The sequence below is a fragment of the Manis javanica genome, chromosome 6 (assembly GCF_040802235.1).
Source record: "Manis javanica isolate MJ-LG chromosome 6, MJ_LKY, whole genome shotgun sequence".
In the NCBI taxonomy this organism is placed as follows: Eukaryota; Metazoa; Chordata; class Mammalia; order Pholidota; family Manidae; genus Manis; species Manis javanica.
The window spans coordinates 139,064,249-139,088,099 of NC_133161.1; the positions used below are offsets into that span (position 1 = coordinate 139,064,249).

Consider the following 23,851-nt stretch of genomic DNA (forward strand, 5'->3'; position numbering starts at 1 on the left):
TACCCTTCCAGGTGTTAGGTGTTAGCTTCCCAGTGAGAAGGGTTTGGTGCGCTGAGGAATATCCTTGTACCGAATCAGAAGTCGGGCTCCTCTTTTTGCCACAAATCTGTCATAATAACCGATTAACCCTTTTGGACCAGTTCTTTGGTTAAATAAAGGGTTGAACTAGTCATGAAACTTCTTGATCTGGCAATATCCGGCTTTGGTATACATATAAAGAAGGTTAATCATTGAAGCGTTTTGCTGTTATTTGCATGTAAAAAATTCCATGTGGCTTTTACCTTTTTTAAAAAGGTAATAAAAACTCCTAGTGAGGTGTTGATCTTTCCTTGTACTTTGTTTGTATGACTGTGATCATATTGTACAGTTTATGACCTGTTTCACTTAAGGTGCCATTTTTCCATTAGCTCCCATGATTCCTAATGACTGATATTTTAATATTTATTTAATCACTTTCATTGCAGGATAGTTTGCAGGTCTTTCTTATTTGCCGTGAATATATCCTACATATCTTTGAGTCACTGATTTCTCTTTCCCTGATAAATGCCTCACAGTGGAACTGGGTGAATGAATGGATTATGTAGCTTAAGTGTTATGGAGAAAATGTACTTCAGCCGATTGTAATTGTCAAGGCCATTCATTTTGGTTACACAGCTGTTTTTCCTTGAACAAGCAAACTATATTTCCTGTCATTCTTCCAGCTTCAGCTTCAAATGGTCACACCAACAACCTTCATAAATTAGTTGTTCCTCACTGGATTAGAGACATTAAAGACAAACATAGTGTAAGGTAAGCAGAATTAGTATTTTGGTCCATGCCCAGATAGGCCAGATTTTGGTATTTGTCTGCATCTAGTTTCAGATGCAGTGATTGGCATCATTTCTAAGAAAAGCTCAGTGGCAAATCATAAAAAAGTATGGTATCCTGGAATTAACTAGCGGGCAATGTATTACTGAAATAATTCTGAAACAAAACTTGGGTTAGAATCCGTTATGTCATATAATGCTGTTACTGAGCATCTATTAAAAAGCATTTAATATGGTTATGTGGGCTTACTGTATTTCTTTAGTAATAGATCTTTGCTGATACCTCGTTTCCTTTCTTTAGGCTTGTATATAAAGGGCAAGTTTTTGTTTCTTCCCTTTGGCTCATTATTTAGGTGGTGAGAGTATGATGGGGAGTACAATGGAAAGGAGAATCAAAACCCTCCTTGGAGATCATCTTACTTTGGGAAGTATTAAATAAAGTCAAGTTCAAAATTTCCAAAATTCTTTAATGGATAAGCTTAACACCCAGCAACTTTAAAAACACACTAATAAAAACAGTAACATTGGCCAAAGGTAAAAAGGTTATAGAACAGGAATAGTGCTAAATGACTGCTTTGTAGCCTGACAAAACATAAAGACCAGGTCTTTCTTTCTCTGGCTTGATTTCTCTTGCAATTGCTGGATCTGAGAGTGGTAATTTAGAACTTAAGTGGTGTCTGATACCAGTATGATATATACCTGTGGAAGACCAATGATGGGTGAAGTCCCTACTCTATGTTTTATGGACTTTCAAATTAGTTGTTTCTATTTAAATAAATGGAGACATATAAAGAACCAGTTTATCCCAAACAATCCTGTGAAAGGAGACAGGTTTAAAAAAAGACTTAAGAAGGAGAGAGAGAGAAAGGGAGCTTCCTGGGCATGACACCATTTGCAAGGTCACAACGAACACCCCAGCGAAGAGCAGATCTTTTCTTCTCAGTCGGTACTAGGTAATTGTTTGGAACGTATATGTGCTGAGGCTTGGTTTGGGGCTCTGTTCGACAAAGCATCTGCTCTCGGATACCCCATCGTAATTCCTTCCTGTGATCTTCACCAGGTAACCGCATTGAGTCCCAGTCTCGTTTGTACTCAAAATATCGGGCTACCCGGTCTACCTTGCCCCGGTTTCGACTTAACTGGTCCAGCCTTGGGAGAATGAAGGACTTGGGTCGGCTGGCAACAATCAGGTCTTGTTCATAAGCTGGAGGGCCCATGCCTTCTCTTCGTAGATAGCAAATGAGCTGATCTTGAGAAATTCCTTGGTATTCATGTGCAAGATTATATTTCTGTGAAGTATCCTCAGGGGACTCCCTGTCTTCCTGGAACTGCAGATTTATCAGCTTTTGTCTTAAATCCCAGAGATCTGTATCACTCTCTGTACCAGACTCTGATTCACTGATAATTGACTCATCTGTCACTAATACTTCCCCACCCGGCTTCCTACGCAGCACCTTTCTCTTCATCACTGGTTTCCGGAGTTTTTGGGAGGCCTCTGAGACTGTTTCTGAAATGTCATTATTTTCTACCTGGGGGTACTGTAGTTGCACGGGAAGAGCAGGTTGCTTTCCTGGGGTTACTGAAGCCTTACTGTAGGGATCATACTGGATAGACTGGGCTTCTCTCCTGACAGCTCCCTCACCCTGCCCTGCACAGATATGGGTAAAGGCTGCAGCAGCCACTAACATTCGTTCTTCTGGATCCATAGCAGCCCATTTTTGTCCATCAGGTCCCATGGGTTCCTCCATTACACTGTAGGACCTTCTGCAAGAGAAAACACTGATCACTTCCGGTAATAAATTCCCAGTTCATAAATTACTCATTTCCTTCTTGCTTATTATTTTATAGCAGTCAAATGGAGAAAGAATGGCTAAGGTAATCATAAATACAACAGTTATATAATAAAATACAGATTAATACAGGGTAGTATGGGAACCATATGAAGGGATTAACTCAGCTCTAGAATATCTATTACCTGCTTTCATTTCCACTCTCTTCTTATTCACTCCCACTTGCTACTCCCTGGTAGTTCTTGCCACCTTTAGTAGCTCGAACAGGACAGGTGAATTCTGGCAGAAAAAATGCTTGAGACTCTATGATATGGGACTTAATGTACTTAGAAATGTATACTTAGAAAGGCACTTTATGTATCTGGCATTGTTCTGTGTGCTTGACCTTTATTCTTGTAATCCTCACAACTGTGAAATAGGTACTCTTACTCCTTTTCACAGATGGGTAACATGAGGCATAGAGAATAACCAGCCCAGTTACACAGCTAGTAAGTATGGAGCTAGAATTGTAACTCAGGCAGCCTGGCTTCAGAGTCCTTGCTTTTAACCATGAGAGTGATTAAATCCAAAAACACATCACAAAAGCAGTAATACGCATGTATACACTTAGGTAATTTTAATGCAGCTGCCAGGCTCAATCAGTTCATCCCAGTACCCTGTCACTGAGATAACTTAGTGTCCAAATCAACCAGCCAAATAATACCTAATGCTGGTTTCCTGACTAGATCTAGTATATGTGGCTCCTCTCCTGTTTCCTATGTCTCTGTATTGGAGGTTACCTCCCCCCACCAAGTTTCACTGTCAAAGCTGATTTCTTATCATTTCTCATATTCAGATGCACATTTTTTAATATATCAAAGAACATATTTTATGAGTTTCTGAACCTTAAAAGTACTCCTGGTAATCCAGCTATCTCAGCACATGTAGACCTACTCCATTTTGTTTAAAGCTGCACAGAATTCCAGTGTACAGATGTACCATAACTTATTTAGTCAGTCCCTGACTGATTTAACTTAGGCTTATAGTTTTTTGTTGTTTTAAACAAAGGTTAAAATGAGTATCTTGTATAAGTTTTTACATACTTGTGCAAGCATATGTGTATGCTAAATTTCTAGAAAAGGAGTAGGTTGATCAACAGGTTATATGTGTGCTCAATTTTGATAACTGTTCTCAAACAGCCTCTATAGAAGTTGTACCAATACTGTCTTACAGGGCTTGTCTCTCCATTCCCTCTTCTTATACTATCAAACTTGTCTCTACAGTCAGTTTGTTAAAAAATAGTTCTCATAAACTGGCATTTATTTAAATTGAGAAAAATTGAGCATCCTTTCATATATTTGTAAGCTTTTTCCCCATTTGGACTTTTTCTTATTGAACTTTATTTTAAACTGATTTATGTATTAATGAAATACCTGTATACTAGGGAAGTTAGCTCTTTGCTATCATTAATTTTTTTCTTCCCAGTTTGTTGTTTACCTTCTGACTTTCTTTTTTGCCGGTAAAAGATTTTTAGGTAGTCATATTTTTTGGTTTTCTAGAGTTTCAGGTTTCTACAGTGTCCTATTTAGAAATTACTTTCCTACCCCAAGATTTTAAGAAAGTTATTCCAAGTTTTGTTCTGGTACTTTTTTAGTTTCATTTTTTACATTTAAACTTTTAATGTATCATAAATATGAAAACTCAAAGGGCAAAAAACTAAATGGGCTACCTAGACTTAAGGTAATAGCCTCCAAACTGATGTGATGATCTTCTATAACTAGAGTAACCATCAGTCATTGACTGGTTGCCTAGTATTGTCCCAATTTTAAAGATGTAGTAAAGTTTTCAGATGATCTAAATATGCTGCAAATTTCAATAATGATATATAAATTACATTACCCAGACTGACTCTTCTAATTGCTAGAGATACAGAAATCTTTTATCAGAACATGCACTAAATTTGATTTTAAGGATAGTGATGCTTAATTACCTTCTTTCTGCCATCAAAACTGCTTAAAGACTTCTACTTCCAATATGAAGTACAATAATTAGCAAATTTCTTCAGTCAAGCTAGCTTCTATGAACCACCTTTAAGATAGAATTGGTTATTAGTTAACAGTACACAGAAGCCACTAATTCTATCTGAAATATTGGAAAGCAATAGAAACTCAGAGTAGACATATGTATTCCATATAAACATCTTACGATTAGTATGGACAAATATGAGACATCAAAAGGAAATGTTTTAGGGGAAAAAATACCAGTAACATCAGTCTTCAATCATCTCAACCATGGAGACTAGAAAAATGAAGTCTCTAGACATTTTCCCTAAATTCTGACTTAAACCTTAACAATGCTAGCTAAATATTTTTTGGTGCTACTTTCCTTTTCCCCCTCTCAACTGGCCAGACAGGATGGAAAAGAGTAGTATCTGTGAATGACCAACCCATAATTAAACTAATGCTTGTATCCTCGGGCAGAAGCAAAGGTCTAATATCATAAGACATAAAGGTCTAAAAACATAATGGGATGACACCGACATTACTAAAGGAATCAGCACTGAAACTGTTTTATCCTTTTGTTCTTTGCAGGTAGGGTGGGACCTGTCTGAATCTATTCCTGGGGTTGTCTTATAATGGCTGAAAATGACACGGAGAGAATCCAGACAGAAAATCTCCTAAAAAGAGTACAAGAATTGGAGCAGGAGGTACAAAGACTTAAAAAAGAACAGGTCAACAACAAAGACTCAAACATTAGAGAAACTTCCTCAGCAGCTGGAAAAGCTAAGCGTGCATTTGATTTCAGTGCTCATGGTCAGAGACATGTAGCCTTAAAGATTGCCTATCTGGGCTGGGGATACCAGGGCTTTGCCAGTCAGGAAAACACAAACAATACAATTGAAGAAAAGCTGTTTGAGGCTTTAACCAAGACTCGACTAGTAGAAAGCAGACAGATGTCCAACTATCACCGATGTGGGCGGACAGACAAAGGAGTCAGTGCATTTGGGCAGGTAAGGGCCACTGTCCTGTTTCTCAGAGCCAGCAGTACCGATATATTCTAGGTGTACATCCTGAGGATTAAGGTTATTTCTGTCTCTAAAACACAGTATCATTCTCTGATTCCATAGGTGATTTCTCTTGACCTTCGTTCTCACTTTCCAAAGGCCAGGGATTCAGAAAATTTCATTTTAAAAGAAGTCAATGATGCTGCTAAGGAGATCCGTTATACCCACATTCTTAACCGGGTGCTCCCTCCAGACATCCGTGTACTGGCCTGGGCCCCAGCAGAACCCAGTTTCAGTGCTCGGTTCAGCTGTCTCGAGAGGACTTACCGCTACTTCTTCCCTCATGCTGATTTAGACCTTGTAACCATGAACTGCGCAGCTCAGAAGTACGTTGGCACACATGATTTTAGAAACTTATGTAAAATGGATGTAGCCAACGGAGTGGTAAATTTTCAGAGGACTATTCTGTCTGCTCAAGTACAACTTGTGGGCCAAAGTCTGGCTGAGGAGAGATGGCAAGAGCCTTTCCAGTTATGTCAGTTTGAAGTGACTGGCCAGGCATTCCTTTATCATCAAGTCCGCTGTATGATGGCTATCCTTTTTCTGATTGGCCAAGGAATGGAGAAGCCAGAGATTATTGATGAGCTGCTGAACATAGAGAAAAATCCCCAGAAACCTCAATACAGGTAAGCTAAAAGTCCAAAAAAGCAAAACAGCTACTGCCTTAGAATGTTTAAAATATATTCTCACATATCTTCCTCTCCCCACAATTGTCTAAATAAGTCACTAGTTCTGTCTTAATGAAACTTGTAATCTAACTTGTAGAGTATTATGAACAAGTAAAGAGGGAGTAGTGCCTTTTAATTTCTCATTGTTCTATCCCACTAGAAAGAAAATAGATGTTGAGACCAGGTGCCTTAAAAGAATATTCATTTCTACATTTTTTTTCCTGAACTTACGTTAAGATGTATTGTGAGGGTCTAGTAAAGTTAAAAAGTGAGCATTCAACTATTCATATTAAGTATTGTTTGCTTTGTATCATGGAGTAGTCATGCTGTATCGTACTTTTGAATTGTTCCTGGGTTTCTAAAATGGTAGGAAAGGCAGGAAGGACAGCCAGACTTTTCTTCTGAGAGCAGCTGCGGTCAAGTAGACCAGTAATTCATTCCTAAGCAGTGAAATCTAGTTTTTCCTCCATATGAATACAAATAGACTAGTTTGGAAAAACACCATCAGCTGCTTTTAATTTCATAGCATTATGGTAGAGCCAAGTCAACTCATTTCTAGGTGACTTGTTACCATTAAAATTTATCCTGATATAGATCAAAACTAACCAGTAGATCCATGGTTTATTGCCTTGTTCTTTTTTTAGTTATAAAGTTGTTCAAGATTAGGGATAGTCTTATATTTTCTTCCTATTAGGTATTCAGTATCGTTATAAAGATTTTTCCCCTCCTTTTAACCTGACTAACCCTGTTTTTAAAAAAATGTTGGATGGTTGCTTTGTATTCTTATGCTGTTTCTTCTTTCTCTCCTTCTGTATAGTATGGCTGTAGAATTTCCTCTAGTTTTGTATGACTGTAAGTTTGAAAATATCAAGTGGATCTATGACCGGGAGGTTCAGGAGTTCAACGTTACCCACCTACAACAACTATGGGCTAATCATGCTGTTAAAACTCACATGTTGTATAGCATGCTGCAAGGACTGGACTCTGTTGCAGTACCCTGTGGGACAGGTATGACAGGGAAATCCAAGGATTACATTATTTACCAGAACCAAAGTTATACGGCATTATGGGGGAGGTAGATTTATATAAGGTTTGGAGTTGATTCTGTTGTGATAAAATATCCATGTAATGCTTGGTTGTATATATTATAGGACCAAAGATGGATGGAATGATAGAATGGAGAAATGTTAAGCCCTCTATCATAAAGCAGACCAGTGCCTTTGTAGAAGGAGTGAAAATGCGCACATATAAGCCCCTAATGGATCGTCCTAAATGCCAAGGATTAGAATCCCGGATCCAGCATTTTGTACGTAGGGGACGCATCGAGCACCCACATTTATTCTATAAGGAAGAAACAAAAGCCAAAAGGGACTGTAATAACACGCTAGAGGAAGAAAATACTATTCTGGAGAAACCAACAAAAAGAGTCTGTGTTGATACGGAGTTTAAAAGCATCATTTAGCCCCAGAAAACTCACAAGAATCTAGGAGGCAACAACGAGCTAGTGACAGGTGGGCAGAAAGTAAATACAAAAAAAATTCACCACAAGAAGTCCTAGAAATTCAAACGATCAGCTCTTAAAAAGAAAACCCCAAAACATAAAAGACCATTAGGCCTTATTAAGGAAGTTCTTGCTTAAACAAGACATTCAAACATTCTCTCATTTCTGTCCAAAAGGATGAAGAGATGGAAGAGGCAAAAAGCAATTGTGAAACGGAGAAGTATTTATGTACACCCAAAGCCTGTGTTGTGTTCAAATTCATTTAAGCCTGATCCTGCAAGTGTCTGATTTGTTGTGCTGTCCTTTTTAAAAGTGAGACCTTACTACTTATCTGAATTCTCATAAAGAGCTTTGCCCAGGTGTCTTATTTTCTAAGACAGAAATTAAAAATAAAAAATTTAGTCAGTTAAACATCTGATAAATTGATTTAGTTACCAGGTATGATACTGCCTGGAAGTGACTAACTGAATAAGGCATAGCATCTCTTACAAAGCTTATCATCTAGTGCTGTGTGAGCCACAAATGGTCTCTGTTGAATATTCTCCTTTTTACAACCTTTTACATATGTAGAAAACATTCTTGGCTCAAGGGCCATATTTAAAACAGGCTATGTGGTTTATTAACCCTTAGTCTAGTGGTTTAAGGAAAGCGCTTATAAAGCGGGGAGATATCCAAGCTAAATATTGCAGAACAAGTGGGAGCCCAGTTAAAGTGGGCCTAAAAAAGCAGTGTTAGGTGCATGTAAGGCAGAACATGCAGTTTGTCTAAAGGGTTGAAGATGACAGCATTTGCATTCAGGACAACTGTAAATACAGTGGTATGGCTTGAGAGTGACAGGAGCATAGTTGAGAAAGATAAGCAAGGATCATGTTTGTAGAATCTTGTAAGCCTTCCTAAAAAAGCTTTAAATTTTATATTGAGAGGCCACTGGAAAAAAGCCAGACTGTGTAGTAAAAGTATTGCTCTGGGTACACTGTGGACTGGAAAAGGGCAAGACAGTGGAACCAATTAGGAGGCTGTTAGACTCAGCAAGGAAAAAGATGATAATGGCCCAGACTAGATTTGTAGTAAGGGGAATGGAGAGAAGTAGATGCATTTGAGATTATGAAAGGAGAAGCAACAGGACTTAGGTTGAGCGAATGTGAGGTCAAAAGTAGGAAGGTTTTCAGGATAACTTCTAGGTTTCAGATTTAAGCAACCCTGAGATGACAGGAAAATGAAGGGAGGCTTTGCTTGTTCTCAAAAGTTTACAAGTGACCCTCCAAATATTACTTATCAACACCAACATTGATTCAAGAGTTCAAAGTTCTCTTACATAACACATTATAGCAATTAAAACAATAAACATCAAAGTAAATGAACTCGGACCTGGTACCTCAGTAACAATTTTCATCATTGCATAGTGAATTACTCATCTGCATTTATGTTATAATTATGAGATCCAGAGTTTTATTTAGCAACCAACAAATGATTAGCTTATTTCTACCTATGTTCAAAACCCTAGGTATGCAAGCATGGTTTATATCCTCAAGCTGCTAGTTAAAATACAACTAGCATGGGACAACTAGAAACACTATTAACAAAAATAGTCAACTGATGCTGCGTAAGTGCCACAGAAGCTTAGCTGTGGGTGGACTACAGAAATAAAGACTTCATTGAGGATTCCAGGTTTAGTAAGTTAACTAATACAGCGTCAGAAAAGTGCAGTGACCTTGTATTATTGAAGAGTAAGAAGGCACATAGTAGCTTTTACATTCTAGCAGAGTAGGAACCAGGAAAGACTACTATTTTTGAGATGGGGAAATAGTGTTACAAAATAAGATTTATTCTAACCAATTGTACAATCCCCGTCTTCTGGATTTTGAATCATGTCATTAGTTTTTGGGACCTGATCTGCCAACATTTCATCTGATGCTTCTAAAAATGTAATTGCTTTCTCTTTTAATTCTGATATAAAGATCCTTTTATGTTTAATGTTATCACTAAGTGAGCATAGGACATCCATGTAAGGACAAACCAAAGCACTTTAGTTTTTTCAACTTCCTACCTTGTTTCAATGAACCTTCACTGGCATTAGTTTTTGAGTTAAAGAAAAACCTAGAAAAGAAAATTTAAGAAATCACTAATTTTTAAAAATCAACTCTTAAGAAATGAAACTTTCAACAAAAAGCACTAACTAAAAAGATATGCTTGGGAGATTCTATAGAAGCAAAGGATGTAGAGATTAGGATCTTACATTTTAAGTAAAATCCTTTCAAGATTAACTAGATTATACTATCAAGTCTAGAACAGTAAGGGTTTAGTAACATTATTTTGGTAGTTATCACAAAAAATTCAAGAGAATCATCACAGATGAAGCAAATGAGAAGTCTCAAAATGTTAACTGTGCAAAATTAGTTATCTGAGGTAATGTTTCTATAAATTTCAGTCTCTGACCCATGGTAGGGACTAAATGTTTCATGTGTTTTTTATTGTAGTTACTTACTATCTGTTGCCAGAGAAAAATGTTATAGAACTATTGATTCTCTGTGCTGTACTTTCGTCCCCATGACCATATTATAATTGAGATTTTGTGCCTCTTTATCCCCTTCACCCCTTACACCCACCTACTCCAACACCCCCCCCCCATGGCAACCACCAGTCACTTCTCAGTGTCTATGAAATCTACTGCTGTTTTGTTCATTTTGTTTTATTTTTAGATTCCACATATAAGTAAAATCATATGGTATTTGTCTTTCTCTGCCTGGCTTTTTTCTCTTGGCACAATACTTTATAGGTCCACCCATGTTGTCACAAATGGCAAGATTTTTTTTATGACTGAATATTCCATTGCATGTATGTACCACCTCTTTATTCTAATGATGGACACTTTATTTCCATATCTTGGTTATTGTAAATAATGTAGTAAACATAGGGGTGCATATGTCTTTTCAAATCAGAGATTTTGCTTTCTTTGGGTAAATTCCTAAAAGTGGAATTACTGGGTCATATGGTACTGCTATTTTCAGTTTTTGAGGCACCTCCACACTGCTTCCCACAGTGGCTATACCAGTTTACATTCCCACCAACAGTGTAGGAGGCTCCCTTTTCTCCACATCCTCGCCAACACTTGTTATTTCTTGTCTTTTTGGATACTGGCCATTCTAACTGGTGTGAGGTGGTATCTCACTGTGGTTTTTGATTTGCATTCCCTGATGATTAGCAGAGTGGAGCATCTTTTCATGTGCCTGTTGGCCATCTGTATGTCTTTGGAAAATGTCTATTCAGGTCCTCTGCCCATTTTTTAATTGGGTTATTTGTTTTTCTGGTGTTGCCTTAGGAGTTCTTTACATAATTTGAAATGTTAGCCCTTTATTGGATGTATTATCTGCAAATATATTCTCCCAAGCCATAGGTCACCTTTTTGTTTTAGTGACAGTTTCCTTTGTTGTACAAAAGCATTTTAGTTTTATGTAGTCCTGCTTGTTTATTTTTGCTTTTGTTTCTGGTAGGGACTAAATGTTTTAAGTAGGGCTTAGATTTTACTTTCTTCATTGGCAAAATGGAAGAATTATTTCAATAGGCTGTGAAGTTTAAGTGAGATTTTATATATATGGCATGTTACAAGTGTAATACATATTATACATTATATAAAAATAAATACATATAAGTAAAATGGTGCATTGTGAGAAGGATCACACCATTCATTTCAATGTTTGTGCTGTATAAAACTACAGAGATGGAAAAAAAAACTACAGAGATGGAAATGGAATAGGACTCTGCGCTAGAGGAATTTCCAACTCTAAAAACCAAAGAGATTTTCTTATGGCACATGTACTACACTACACAGTGACTAACATGTTATATTCTTGCATTTATATTACAGCACACTCCAGGTTTTTTTCTTAAACATATGAAAACAGGTGTTTGCAAATAATAAAAAATAAACTTTAGTAAGGTCCACAGGTAACTCAGTTCTTTCTCTCTATTTAATATAAACACCTGATAGTCTTTTCTTTTACTTAGGGGGAAACTTTCACAGAAGCTAGAGCAAATTTATATTTTGTAGCTAAGTATTGATGATACTGATCAAAACATCCAATAGCACCTTCTCTTCAAAAATTTTAAGGGATTGAGTGGTTGGTCCATGTTTAAGTAGCTGTAAGTGAAAGGATTTCGAGGGTGGTAGGGATGATTTTAAACTGGGATAGAGGGGTTGGGTCAGACAGTCTAACCATTACAAGGAAGCTATCAGAGTTACAACAAATTCCTCTATCTCTGGGGAGTTAAGAATACAGCTTAACCACAATACCCTAAGAAAGACAACTGAAATCCAAAAAGACGACAAACAGGGAAATATTTGCAACAGGTTCGAAATCACTAATTCAAATTCCTCTTAGAAAGCTATTAAAAGATACATGCACCAGAAGAGAGATAAGACAGATGATTTACCAAAAATTAATGACTAATAACAGAAAAAGATGCTTCATCTCATTTATGATGCAATAAAAACACTAAAATCCCCTCTCAGATTGTCAAGATTTCAATACCCAGTGCTGGTTAGTGTATAGAAATAAGCACCTTTACTTCTGTGTGGGGAGATCAGTTTTTCTAGCGGGCAGTTTGGCATTGTGAATCCAAATTTAAACTGTACCGTAACTTCTAAGCCACAATCCACTCCATCAATTATTATAAGGAGATAAGCTGGGCAAGTATGCAAATATATGAATGTACAACTAACAATTACCATGCTATTTCATGATGATGAAAAAATAGGAAAAACAAATGTCCATCATTAATGGATTGGTTAAATATTTGGTACAGTATGGCCACAGCAAGAAACACCATGGGTTCATTAAAAATGATGCGTATCTACAATCAAAAGATTATATTCAAAATACACAATTATATAAACATTTATTCAGTTTCGTAAGAATGTACTTTTAGTAAACCCAAATGTGGTTTTTTTTTCTGCATGGTTACCTGTGGCTGATGGAATTTCGAGTATTCCTTTTTTCTTTATACGTACCCAGTGCTTGGATTTATTTCTAAGAACGAGATTATATAGTTTTAAAATCAGAAAAAAATGGTTTATTTGCATTCTGAAGTAGGATTACAGGGTTCAATTCGGCACGCTACCTTAACCCATCAGGGAAAGGACTGTTTGCGCGGTGACACCCGTAAATTCACAAAAGGTTTAACGAGAGCATGAGAAGACTTTCCTCCCTTTCCAACAAGGACCGGAGTCCGCACCATCTGGCCCGGGCGTGGTTATCGGCTCCCTCGCAGGCACCGGCCCCGCCACCCCCGGCCCCGCGGCCCGGTTCACCTGGCAGGCATGCGGCGGGCGCCGCCGGAGGGGGGCTCCCACGGGCAGTCGGCGCACACGGTGACCTCGAGCGGCTCGGGCACCGCAAACACCGCTCACACGCGCCTTAGGAAGCAGCACACCTGGGTTCAACAAGACGGTCCAGGCCTGGGACGGCGCTCCAGGGGAGGGAAACCCCGATTCCGTGCCACTGAGAACTCGACCTCCCCGAAGCAGCGGGCCGGCTGCCCTCGGGGCCCGTGCACCCGCTCTCCTGGCCTGTGCCGCTTACCCGCCCCGCCGAGTCCGCCCGCCGTACGGAGCTCCACAGTCAGGTTAGCGGCAGCTCCGCCGCGTCGGCTAGCGTCCCGCCGCTCGCGCACGCGCACGACCAGCCCAGCGCCCAGGCGGCCGTTATTCGGCCGGCCGCAGAGGTTTAAACCACAGGAGCGAATCGGCGCTCTCGGGCCCGCCCCAACGCCCTCCTATTGTCCTGAGAATGGACGTATTCGGCACCTACGTTCTGATTGGTGCACATTTTCTCTAGACCCTCCCCCCCCAGGCGGGAGGAAGCCCGGGTTTTGGGGCGTCGATTTGGAGATGTCAGAATCCCGCCGCGCTCCGGCGCGTAATCCCGTGCCGTTGCGTCGCCTACAGGCGACCCCGTAGGGGAGGAGACGACTCTCAAGCCACGGTTAGCGGCCGGATAGTTTAGGTTTTTGGAGAGGCGGTCTTAACGTTCCGTCCATCTCAGTGAAATCAGGCTCTGTTTTTCCCCCCTTGGGAAGGAGTCGCTGGCGTCGAAAACGGAGGGCTCTCAAAGCAAGGCTGAAGCCAGCTCCCTCCATCCCGCCTCTTCACCCCTGGCAGCCCTGGATCTGATGTTCTCGGCTTCTGTATAAGGACCCGGACGCGCGGGGAGTCCTTTCCATGGCTTGCAAAACTCTCTCACTTGACCCTTGACCCTCCCCCCCGGAATGTACCCGTCTACTCCCTTCAGTCTCTTAAAAAAATTTTTTTTTCTTTTATGGTATAAGTACCTGGGAAAAACAGTTTAGTGCTTTGGGAATTGCTGAGGATGAAACCTAGAAAATAAAAAGGGTGGAGCTCCCACAACTCAATGTCCTAGTCACTGCCCGGCAATCTAACCAAGTACCCTGTCCTCCACGTCTCTCGCGTTCCATATCCCACTTCACACAGGCCGGTGCTGGTAGACAAATTTAATGTACACTCTTAAATCCTTTTTCTCCAAACAGTTCATATTACCTCTTACTCTTCTCTCTTTGTCTCAGGGTCTTTGCACTGCCTCTAAGGCACTTTGGATTTTGCGGAGACGGGGATGGGGGGAAGCGCGAAAAAGGAATAAACGAGAAGATTGCAGAATTAGGTTGTAAAGATTTGAATGACCCTATCCGTAGATCTCCAGTATCTTAACACTCCTTGCAGCGTACACACTTTTTCTTTTTCATCAACAAATAAATATCCCACATTCAGGTTTGATCCTCATACCTGCCATTCCCCCGCGCCTGCCCCCTTTAGTTTCTCATTATCCTTTATGTTAAAATTTGATCTTTAATGGGTAACAACTTGAATGATCTGTCTCCTGTCGTATTTCAAGCAGTATCAAGTGTTCTACTCAGTCCTTGTCTTTTGGTGGATCACTTCGTCCTCCAACTTTGCCTAGATTTGATTTAATGATCCCCATAGTTCCGTGAAATCCATTGAACCTAGGTCAAGAAACTGTAAAAGACCACCTATAATACCATATATGGAAGAAAATCCTATTCTTGCACACCAAATTGCATCTTTTCAAAAATTAAGGAGAATTTCAAACAAATAAAAAGTATGTAATCAAGCCTATGAAGCCTCATGAACTCAATGATCAGCGCCAATGATCTCATGACCAATCTGGGGCTTCAGTATCATTAACCACATACCTTCTCTTCTACTGTCTTGAGGCAAATATCAGGCAACTGAAATCTATAAATATTTCAGTATGATTTCTAAAACAACGGATTTTTAAAAAGCATAACCACAATACTAGCGTCACATGTAAATATTTAATGTATTTCATTAATATCGTCAAATATCCAGTGTTCAATTTTCTACTTGTCTCATAACATTTGTCCTTTGCTTGTTTCAATGAGGATCCAGTCCAGTCCACACACTGTGATAGATTGATCTATCTTTTAAGCTTTTTTATTCTCTAAATTCCTCCTCCAATTTTCCCCTTGCAGTTTATCCTTTGAAGGAACCAAGTTGTTGGTGCTGTGGAGTTTCCCATCATCTGGATTTTGCTACTACATCTCAGTGATGTAATTTATCATGGCTCCCTTACCTTCTGGTTGTGACGTCGCTCTCCTCCAGACGCTTTCCCTAATCAGGGCCGGCTGGTTTATTGACCCATCAGCATGTGTATCTGTGCATGTGACCATTACTTGCAACTGCTTACTTATGTCGTTACTCCCTTCTTTATGGAATCTTTGCTTACCTCACCCCTTTGCTGACATTTTGAAACCCCTTCAACTGTCGTCCTCTTATCTGACTCCTATTGCTATGTGTTCAATTTTTCCCTCTTTCTGCCTTCCCGATACTGGAGAACAACAACAATGGCAAGTGTTTTTTAGAAAAGCAAAACAAACAGCTTTCCCTTGGCACTGCTGCCCACCCCCCAGCGCCCCCAAGTTGGCCTTCTTGTCCAAGCTCTTCCCTATTCTCATTGCTCAGTAGTTCAAGTCCCTCCTGAGTACATGAACTGTACTCTCAAGGGTCCCTAGTGGTGTTCTTAAAAGTCAACTCCAGTTGTTTTGTTGTTCCATCCTCATCCTTTCTCCTTTTTTTGTTGGTATTTGATGATTTATTCAGCAATATTGTGCACTGTTAACCTTAAAAATAAAACTGTCCATTATTTTGCCAGCAAAATGGGCTTATTTGGGGATAGAGAATTGGAATTCGTGACATGCAAGGTATGGCAAATCCATAGGCAAGTCCGGACGAAGGAGAAGAAAACTCTCTCAGAGGAAAGGGTGTTGTGAGGGGCTGTTCCTGGAGTCAAGTAGAGTTTAAAGGGTGGTAGCTTTTCATTGGCTGAGTTGTGACAGTCTTTCATTTACTGGGCTATTGACAGGCAAGGAGAAAACCTTTCCACCCCTCAAACCCTCATGCTCAGTTTTATATGTTGATGTACCTAAATTTTCTCAAATAGAATACTGCAAAATTTGTATAAATTTGTATAAATAACATGTTCTACTTAGGTTAGGCCAATTCTTTCTAAGGACCTCATCTCTGATTCCGTTTATACCCCCAAGATTCCTCAGAATACTTGTAAAATACTTTGTAGTACAGCAGCTGACCTTGGGGTGAGATAAGGGAAAAGTGGTGTAAATGAAGTGAAAGGGAGGATTTATGTTAGAATTAGTTTTACTTTTTATATATGACAAAACCCGATTCAAACTACCTTAAGCTACATGGGGAAATCATCATCGACCTGTCCGAGGTAAGTCCGAGGGCTCTTGCTGGCCCCTCATCCAGCCGGAGCCAGGAGTGGTTAGGATTTTATCAAGTCTTTCTCATTTTATCTTCATTTCTATGCCTCAGCTTAGCTTTTCTCTGAGTTGGACATCTTTTCATGGGCTTACTGCCATATTTAGATGAAATATCTGTTCAGGGAGGCAGCATGTAGTCTGTTCACATATTTTGTCCATTTAGAAAAATGAGTCTTTTTATTTTGATATAATTGTAGATTCCCATGAAGTTGTAAGAAATAATACAGAGAGATCCCATATACGCTTTACCTAGTTTTCCACAAAGGTAACACTCTGCAAAACTGTAGTACACTACCATGATCAGCATATTAACACTGACTCTGTGAAGATACAGGTCATTTCTGTCACTGCAAGGATCCCTCATGTTGCCCTTTTACAGCCGCCCCAATGTGCTTCCACTCTCACCCCTGCTCAGCCTTTGGCAACCACTAATGCGTTCTCCATTTCTGTAATTTTGTCACTTTGACAGTATTATATAAATGGAATAATTATACGATATGTAATTATATAAATTGAATCCTTTTATATAAGCAATATAAATAATCCTTTTAAATTATATAAATAGAAACCGATTGTGTGAATGGAATCCTCTGGGGTTGGCTTTTTTCATTCAGCAGATTATCTAGAGATTCATCCAGGTTGCTGTTCTTTTCTTACTACTGAATAATATTTCATGGTATAGATGGACCACATTTTGTCTAAACATTTATCCATTGAGGGACATCTGAGTTGTTTCCAATTTTTAGCTATTATGGACAAAGCTGCTATATACATTTGTGCACAGATTTTTGTGTGAACATAAATCTTCATTTCTCTGAGATAAATACCTGAAGTGCATGTGCAATGGTTGGAAGAAATGTGTCCACTGAAGAACAAACACAGGAGAAAGACTTGGATTGCATGGAGTTGGAGATCAATGCCCAGATTTTAATCACTGGCTGTCCAGATCATAGCACAGGAGCATCTTGCCAGGCACAACAAGGGGAACTGTGCTTGGAAGCATAAGCCTGGTGCTCTTTGCTCAGACCCTCTGGGACTTATATCGATGGATTGTTGCCTGGGTCTCATAAGTTCCAGATGCAAGACTCATGAAGGTGGTCCCTATGGAAATACTTCCCTGACAGTGGCATGTAAGGTGTAGATCCCAGCCAGGCCTGTGGGACTTGCTAGTTTCAGTGGGAATTTTTTTGTGAATGTTGTTCTGCCAGGCAGAGGGAGATATTTCTTTCTTCTTTTTTTTTAAATGGACATAGCCTTTTTCTTACCTGTTCTTCCTTTTTCTCTGTTGCTCCATTGTCATCTCATGTTTCAGGAGATAGTTCTAGCCCTGGGAATCCTTCTTCACATTGTACAGAGAAGGCACCAGTAGGTGGAGTGCAAAGTCATGGCCCATTGAATCAGAGACCTGTGTGCCTTGTTCCCTGGGGGAAAAATACTTCAACTCTAAGAACCCCTGGTCTCTCACTGTATGGTGAGGTCAGTTATTTTTAACCTATGAGATGATTCAGAAAAATCAAGGAGAGCAAGTGTATAACATGTCCAAAGAATATATGACACCCAACAGGGTCTCAGTATGTGTTTATGAAGTCCTAACATCTACATTGGCTGTATCTCTGCTAGGACTTGTGTTCACTTATGAAGTCACAGAGGAATAGGGAAGTTCAGTAACTTGATTAGTCGAGGCATCACTCTTTAGTAGCATACTTGTGCGTTCGTCCCAGGCATGCAGGGATTGTGAATCCTAGTGAAGATTATGGGAGGGATCATACTTGGGTTTAGTGTGTGTCTGGCTCTGGGGATGAGCCCACTCAGATGAATGAGTTCCACGCTCACTGTCTCCGTGGACAAGGAATCTGCCATCACCATTGCCGGTCTTCTTTGTAGTGACTACTAACTGCAAGGTAAGGCCAGGAATTTCATCCTACAAACGAATTTAGGGGCTATTAGGGGAGAGGCAACAAATGGCTGCATAAGATGAAAAGTTGCTGGAAGTTCAATGTACTGCTATATAAGAGGAGTTGTACCACAGATCCCTTTTACTTTAGTGACCTAGTTACAGATAAGTGGGAGTTAGAGACACAGAATATTACCAGCAGTGCCCGCCATCCCTGGGGTCAAGCTGTGGAGGGAGACTGAGACCATGGGTGGTGGTGGGGGAGTGGGATTCTCCATGCACAGGCCCACAGCAGAGGCTGTGTGGGAGCGGAGGGCTTTGCCTGGCGCTACCTAATGAGTCGCAGATGAGATGCAAATACAGCTTGGGACTCATACCAGTTTACAAAAAACTGATGAAGTTCTGGAGAGAAGCGGTTGCTAGGAAGATGGAGACATAAAGCAAGGCAATCATATTTATTCTTCTTCTCTTTAGGGAGACATATGTGTCGTTATTCACAACTGTCTTGCAGGCCTTGTGAAGAGGGGCCATCCCAGTTATTCTATGACTTACTGAGAGAAACGTACTGCTGCAATGACAAAAACTTCTATAATAAAGCCAAGACTGACGTTGATGTTTAGCTATTTGGAGAAAAGGAACACGCACCTGTATATGACTAGAACCAAAGGAAATAAAAGGAAGTTTAAACCATCTCGTCTAGCACTCTTTGCCCTTCCCCTCCCCAGTGCAGCCTCATGTTACATTTTCTGAAAACCTAGACCCTTCTCTTTATTCCTGTAAATGTACCAGCGCAACTCTGCTTTCCCATGTCAGCGCCTCTATCACCAGGAAGGGGTACAACTGTAGGACACGACACCCTGCAGCTGCGTCCTGATTGGACTCCTTCATCCGTGCTACCTGATGCCTCTTGGCCATCATCACTTATCCCCAAGTTCTCATGCTGTACCAGGCTAACATCAGAGTTCTAAAGTTCCCAGGGAGAGCTTCTGAGGGAAGATCAGGAGAAAGCAGACTGGATAGAAGTAGGGACAAGAAATCACAGGAGATTTAGGAAAAATACTTGGGAGGAGAGTAGAAGAGGTATTTGGTGGGGGTTAGAAGGGACTGCATTCAGCAGAGGCTGGAGAAAGGGCATATAAGGTTAGAAAATTCTAACTTCTGTGAAAGGGGTCATCAAGGTACTAGACATGAGGATCTTCATGCCTAATCACGTTTTTTGGGAAGCTGTTCCAACCACAGCTAATCCTGACTGCATGGCCCTGGGCCACCATATTTCTAATCATCTTATCTTGTTCTCATGGACAAAGCAAAGCATATCAGGATGGGAACTTGGCTGAGTGTTGGCCGGTTATGTTCTGTCCTGGCATGTGAGGTATATTCTATCTCCCAGTACTACAAAATATTTAAATATTACCTTGCATGCAGTGAACTCATTGATATAAGCTGGGTGTTTTTCATCTACTGACAGAGCTCTGCAACAGATAATGTCAAAGAGAGATAAGAGTTTCAGATCTTCACTGTAGCTTTCCTATTAAAAAAAATTAAGCTATAAATAGCAACCCCTAAATTATTATTCACTCATTTTAAGCTTTATTTTTTACCATGTCAGCCTTCTTATGTGTTACAATCTACACACTACTGTTTATCTCTTTTACTATATAATTATGTACACATATATATCATTACCCCAGGTATAGCAGTGTCCCTCCTGCGGTCCAGGCTTATGATTGCTTATTTGTTGTGTTTGCCTAAATAGAAGAAACTATTTTAGCATACAAATAAATTTCAAAATATTTGTAATATATGTGTGCTGGGATGTCCCCCAAACTGTATTATTGGCACAAATACTATGCTTAAGCATCATGAGAAGTAGAGAATGTGGTAGAGTCATTCAGAGTTATTAGTTTATGTGGATAATTAGTTTGTGTGGAGAGAGCAGAGATACTGGCACTGGGTTCCAGTAATGAAGTGAATCGTGGGGGAATGACTGTGATGTGTGGTGGGTTAGTGCCTAGAATGGCTCCAAGCAAGTCAAAATCAGAAATTAAGAGGTGATTTCGAATTAGAGGAAGATATGCAGTGTGGATGGTGAAGAAGGTATGGTAGCAGAAAGAGTAGCAGACAAATGCTGAGTGATACAGACAGATGGAGCCTGGCGTAGATTTATAGCTAAGCTTGAAGTAGAGATTCATAACCCACTGCAGCAATATTATATCTTTCATCATATCCAGGCTGGCCCTCCACATCCAGTCTTCCTGAATCTGCCATTATGTTTCCTGTCTTTGATTTCCATGAGATGCTGACTCCCAGATTGCCCCATGTTACAATACCCCATCACCTAACTTTCTTGACCCGACTGGGGTACATCACCCTGTTCCCTACATTTTACAAGAATGGGAGGCAGGAAGACATAGAGGGAACAACAACAATAAGGCAAGACCCTGAGCAAGTGCACTTGTTCTAGATGCGGGTCCAGAATCCTCTTCCAGGCCATAGAACCCTCGCATGGTGATAGAGCTAGACCGGCAAAATCCACAAACCAATGCATGGGGCTACAAATCTGCAGGGTATTAATATTAGGAAAAACAAGAAGTCCTCACTCCCCAGTTGCAGTCCTTGTTTATCAGCACAATTAGATGCTAGAGAGTCATTACAGGTCTTCTCCGTGCTGTACTACCTTCCCCGTGACCCACCTATATTGTGATTGTGAATTGTAGTGCCCCTCAATCCCGTTCTCCCTCCCCACCCACCCTCTGCCACCCCTCCCCTTTGGTAACCACTAGTCCCTCTGCAGAGTCTGTGAGTCTGCTGCTATTTTGTTCCTTCAGTTTTTCTTTGTTTTTATACTGTACAAATGACTGAACTCATTTGGTACTTGTCTTTCTCAGCCTGTTTTATTTCACTGAGCATAATACCTAGGGGCTCCATCCATGTTCTTGCAAATGTTAGGATTTCTTTTCTTTTTATGGCAGAATAATATTCCATTGTGTATATATACCACATCTTCTTTATCCATTCATCTACTGAGGGACACTTAGGTTGCTTTTGTATCTTGGCTATTGTAAATAGTGCACTGATAAACATAGCAGTGCATATGTCTTTTCTTTTTTTCTAAAGTTATCATTTATATACAATCTTATAAAAATTTCACATAAGCAACATTGTCACTGCAGTCACCCATATTATCCAGTCTCCCCCCACACTCCACCACACTCACTGTCCATCAGCATAGCAAGATGCCACAGAGTCACTACTATCTTCCCCATGACCAGCCCAACACAATGTGTGCCAATCATAATGCCCCTCAATCCGCTTCTCCTTCTCTCCTCACCCACCCTCCTCCACCCCTCCCCTTTGGTAACCACTAGTCCCTTCTTGGAGTCTGTGAGTCTGCTGCTGTTTTTTTCCTTCAATTTTGCTTTATAGGTATACTCTACAAATGAGTGAAATCATTTGGTACTTGTCTTTCTGCTCCTGGCTTATTTCACCCTCTAGCTCCATCTATGTTATTGCAAATGGTAGGATTTGTTTTCTTCTTATAGCTGAATAACATTCCATTGTGTATATGTACCAATGGGGTGGGTGGGTGAAATAGGTGAAGGGGATAAAAAAGCACAAAATCTCAATCATAATATAAATTAATTATGGGGATCAAAATACAACATAGAGAATATAGTCAATAGTCTGCTACAGCTTTCTATGTTGACAGTAACTATAGGTGAGAATTCAACAATGTATATAATTGTTGAATCACTATCTTGTATACTTGAAACCCATTTAATATTATATATCAACTATACTGCAATAAAAAATGTATCAAAAAAAAGCTGATAGTCTAATGGAGTTTCCCTGTACATAACTGATTGCTTTTCTCTTACTGCTTTTCAGACTCTCTCCTTATCTTTAATCTTTGACATTTTAATTATAATGTGTCTTGGTGTGTACCGCCTTAGGTTCATCTTTTCTGGAGCTCTCTATGCTTTAAGGATCTGGATGTCTGCTTCTTTCACCAGGTTAGGGAAGTTTTCAGCTATTACTTCTTAAGGTAAATTTTCCATTCCTTTCTCTCCCTCTTGTCCTTCTGGGACTCCTAAATGTGAATGTTAGGACACTGATGTCATCCTGGGGTTCCCTTAACCCATCCTCATTTTATTTTTCTTTCTGGTGTTCAACTGAAGGGCTTTCCATTACTCTGTCTTCCAAATTGCTGATTTGTTTGTTCTTCTACATCTTCTTATCTGCTGTTGAGTCCCTCTAGTGTATTTTTCATTTCATTTGTTGTATTCTTCATCTCTGACTTGTTCTTTTTTATATTTTCTGTCTCTTTGTTGAAGTCCTCCCTGAGTCCTTCCATTCTCCTCTCAAGTCCAGTAAGTGCCTTTATAGCCATTACTTGAAACTCTTATCACATTCATTGCTTCACTCTTTTTTTGCTAATTCTTTTTCTGAAGTTTTGTCTTATTAAGTTTGAAACATGTTCCTCTGCTCATTTTGTTTGATTTTCTATGATTTATATGCAACAAGGACTACCTTTTTCAATGCTGAAGGAGTAGCCTTGTGTAGGAACATCCCCTGGGTAGTCTTTGTGTGCCTGCTGGTTTTGGCTGGCTGGAGGCTAGAAGAGCCTGGGCTGGGGTGTCCTGGTGCCGGGACTCCCGGGATATGGTCCAGGGGGGCTATTGTGTGCATGCCAGATGGGGCCACATTGGCAGAGGGGTGTAGTTTGGGAGTCTCCTGGGTGTGCACCCTTTGGGTCCATTCTGACAAGAGCATGGTAAGGGGCAATCTGGGTGAGTGCTCGCCAGTGCTGCGCTGGCACAGTGGCTGGCATCAGAATGGGTACGGACAGTGTGAATCTGCGTGAGCACCCCACTATGTTGTGGGACTGCTGTATCTCGGGCAGGCACGTTTGGGTACAGATGGGGACTGGGAGACTGCCTGAGTTGCATTTAGAGTTGTGTGTGCACTCAGACCCTGTCCCTACCCACATTGTGAATGGGGGAGGAAGGGGAACAGTGGGGCTCCCCATCCGCACTAGCAATGTGCAGAGGGAATATAAACAAGGGTGCTCATCAGCACCTCGGGGTCCAGAGAGCATTCCAGCAGTTAACCTCATTTGGCAGGTGCTTTAGTTCTGAGAATCAGTTTCCTTCGCTTACAGTGTAGTTGCTCTTCAAACCCTTTGAACCATGGCTTGTTTCCCTGTGCCTCAGGGCAGGCCAGTCTGCACTGTGGTCTCTTAGTGGTATGCCTCCCTTCTGCAGGGCCTTGTGGGTGGGGTTGCCACTGTTCCCATGTCTCCATCTCTGCCGCCATA

The 23,851-nt window shown here is 40.4% G+C and overlaps 2 protein-coding genes across 13 annotated transcripts; one reads left to right on the forward strand and one right to left on the reverse strand.

Annotated features, from left to right (window-relative positions):
• Nucleotides 1-681: 681 nt before the first annotated feature.
• Nucleotides 682-8,093, forward strand: PUS3 (pseudouridine synthase 3). Of its 3 annotated transcripts, none has more exons than XM_037000882.2 (6): nucleotides 682-789; nucleotides 5,167-5,585; nucleotides 5,703-6,265; nucleotides 7,125-7,315; nucleotides 7,459-7,613; nucleotides 7,985-8,093. In XM_037000882.2, exons 2-6 carry the CDS (start codon nucleotides 5,211-5,213, stop codon nucleotides 8,072-8,074), a joined length of 1,374 nt encoding a protein of 457 aa, XP_036856777.2. In that variant the 5' UTR covers nucleotides 682-789; nucleotides 5,167-5,210; the 3' UTR covers nucleotides 8,075-8,093. The 3 variants fall into 3 exon arrangements, with proteins under 3 accessions (XP_036856777.2, XP_036856776.1, XP_017518653.1); XM_037000881.2 differs by having other exon boundaries at nucleotides 683-789; nucleotides 7,459-7,818; XM_017663164.3 differs by having other exon boundaries at nucleotides 683-789; nucleotides 7,459-8,093.
• On the reverse strand, nucleotides 1,253-13,516 carry HYLS1 (HYLS1 centriolar and ciliogenesis associated). 10 transcript variants are annotated; one of them, XM_037000883.2, is made up of 4 exons: nucleotides 13,388-13,471; nucleotides 9,856-9,905; nucleotides 4,566-4,663; nucleotides 1,253-2,570 (listed from the first exon to the last, which is right to left on the reverse strand). In XM_037000883.2, exons 3-4 carry the CDS (start codon nucleotides 4,577-4,579, stop codon nucleotides 1,652-1,654), a joined length of 933 nt encoding a protein of 310 aa, XP_036856778.2. In that variant the 5' UTR covers nucleotides 4,580-4,663; nucleotides 9,856-9,905; nucleotides 13,388-13,471; the 3' UTR covers nucleotides 1,253-1,651. The 10 variants fall into 10 exon arrangements, with proteins under 10 accessions (XP_036856778.2, XP_017518683.2, XP_036856780.2 ...); XM_017663194.3 differs by lacking the exon at nucleotides 13,388-13,471 and adding an exon at nucleotides 13,239-13,359; XM_037000885.2 differs by lacking the exon at nucleotides 13,388-13,471 and adding an exon at nucleotides 13,117-13,253 and having other exon boundaries at nucleotides 1,253-2,567.
• Nucleotides 13,517-23,851: the final 10,335 nt, after the last annotated feature.

Coding starts and splice junctions, on each gene's coding strand:
- PUS3 (XM_017663164.3), top strand. CDS start 5,211: ATGGCTGAAAATGACACGGAGAGAATCCAGACAGAAAATCTCCTAAAA. Junction 6,266..7,124: donor CCCCAGAAACCTCAATACAG/GTAAGCTAAAAG, acceptor CCTTCTGTATAG/TATGGCTGTAGAATTTCCTC. Junction 7,316..7,458: donor TGCAGTACCCTGTGGGACAG/GTATGACAGGGA, acceptor TATATATTATAG/GACCAAAGATGGATGGAATG.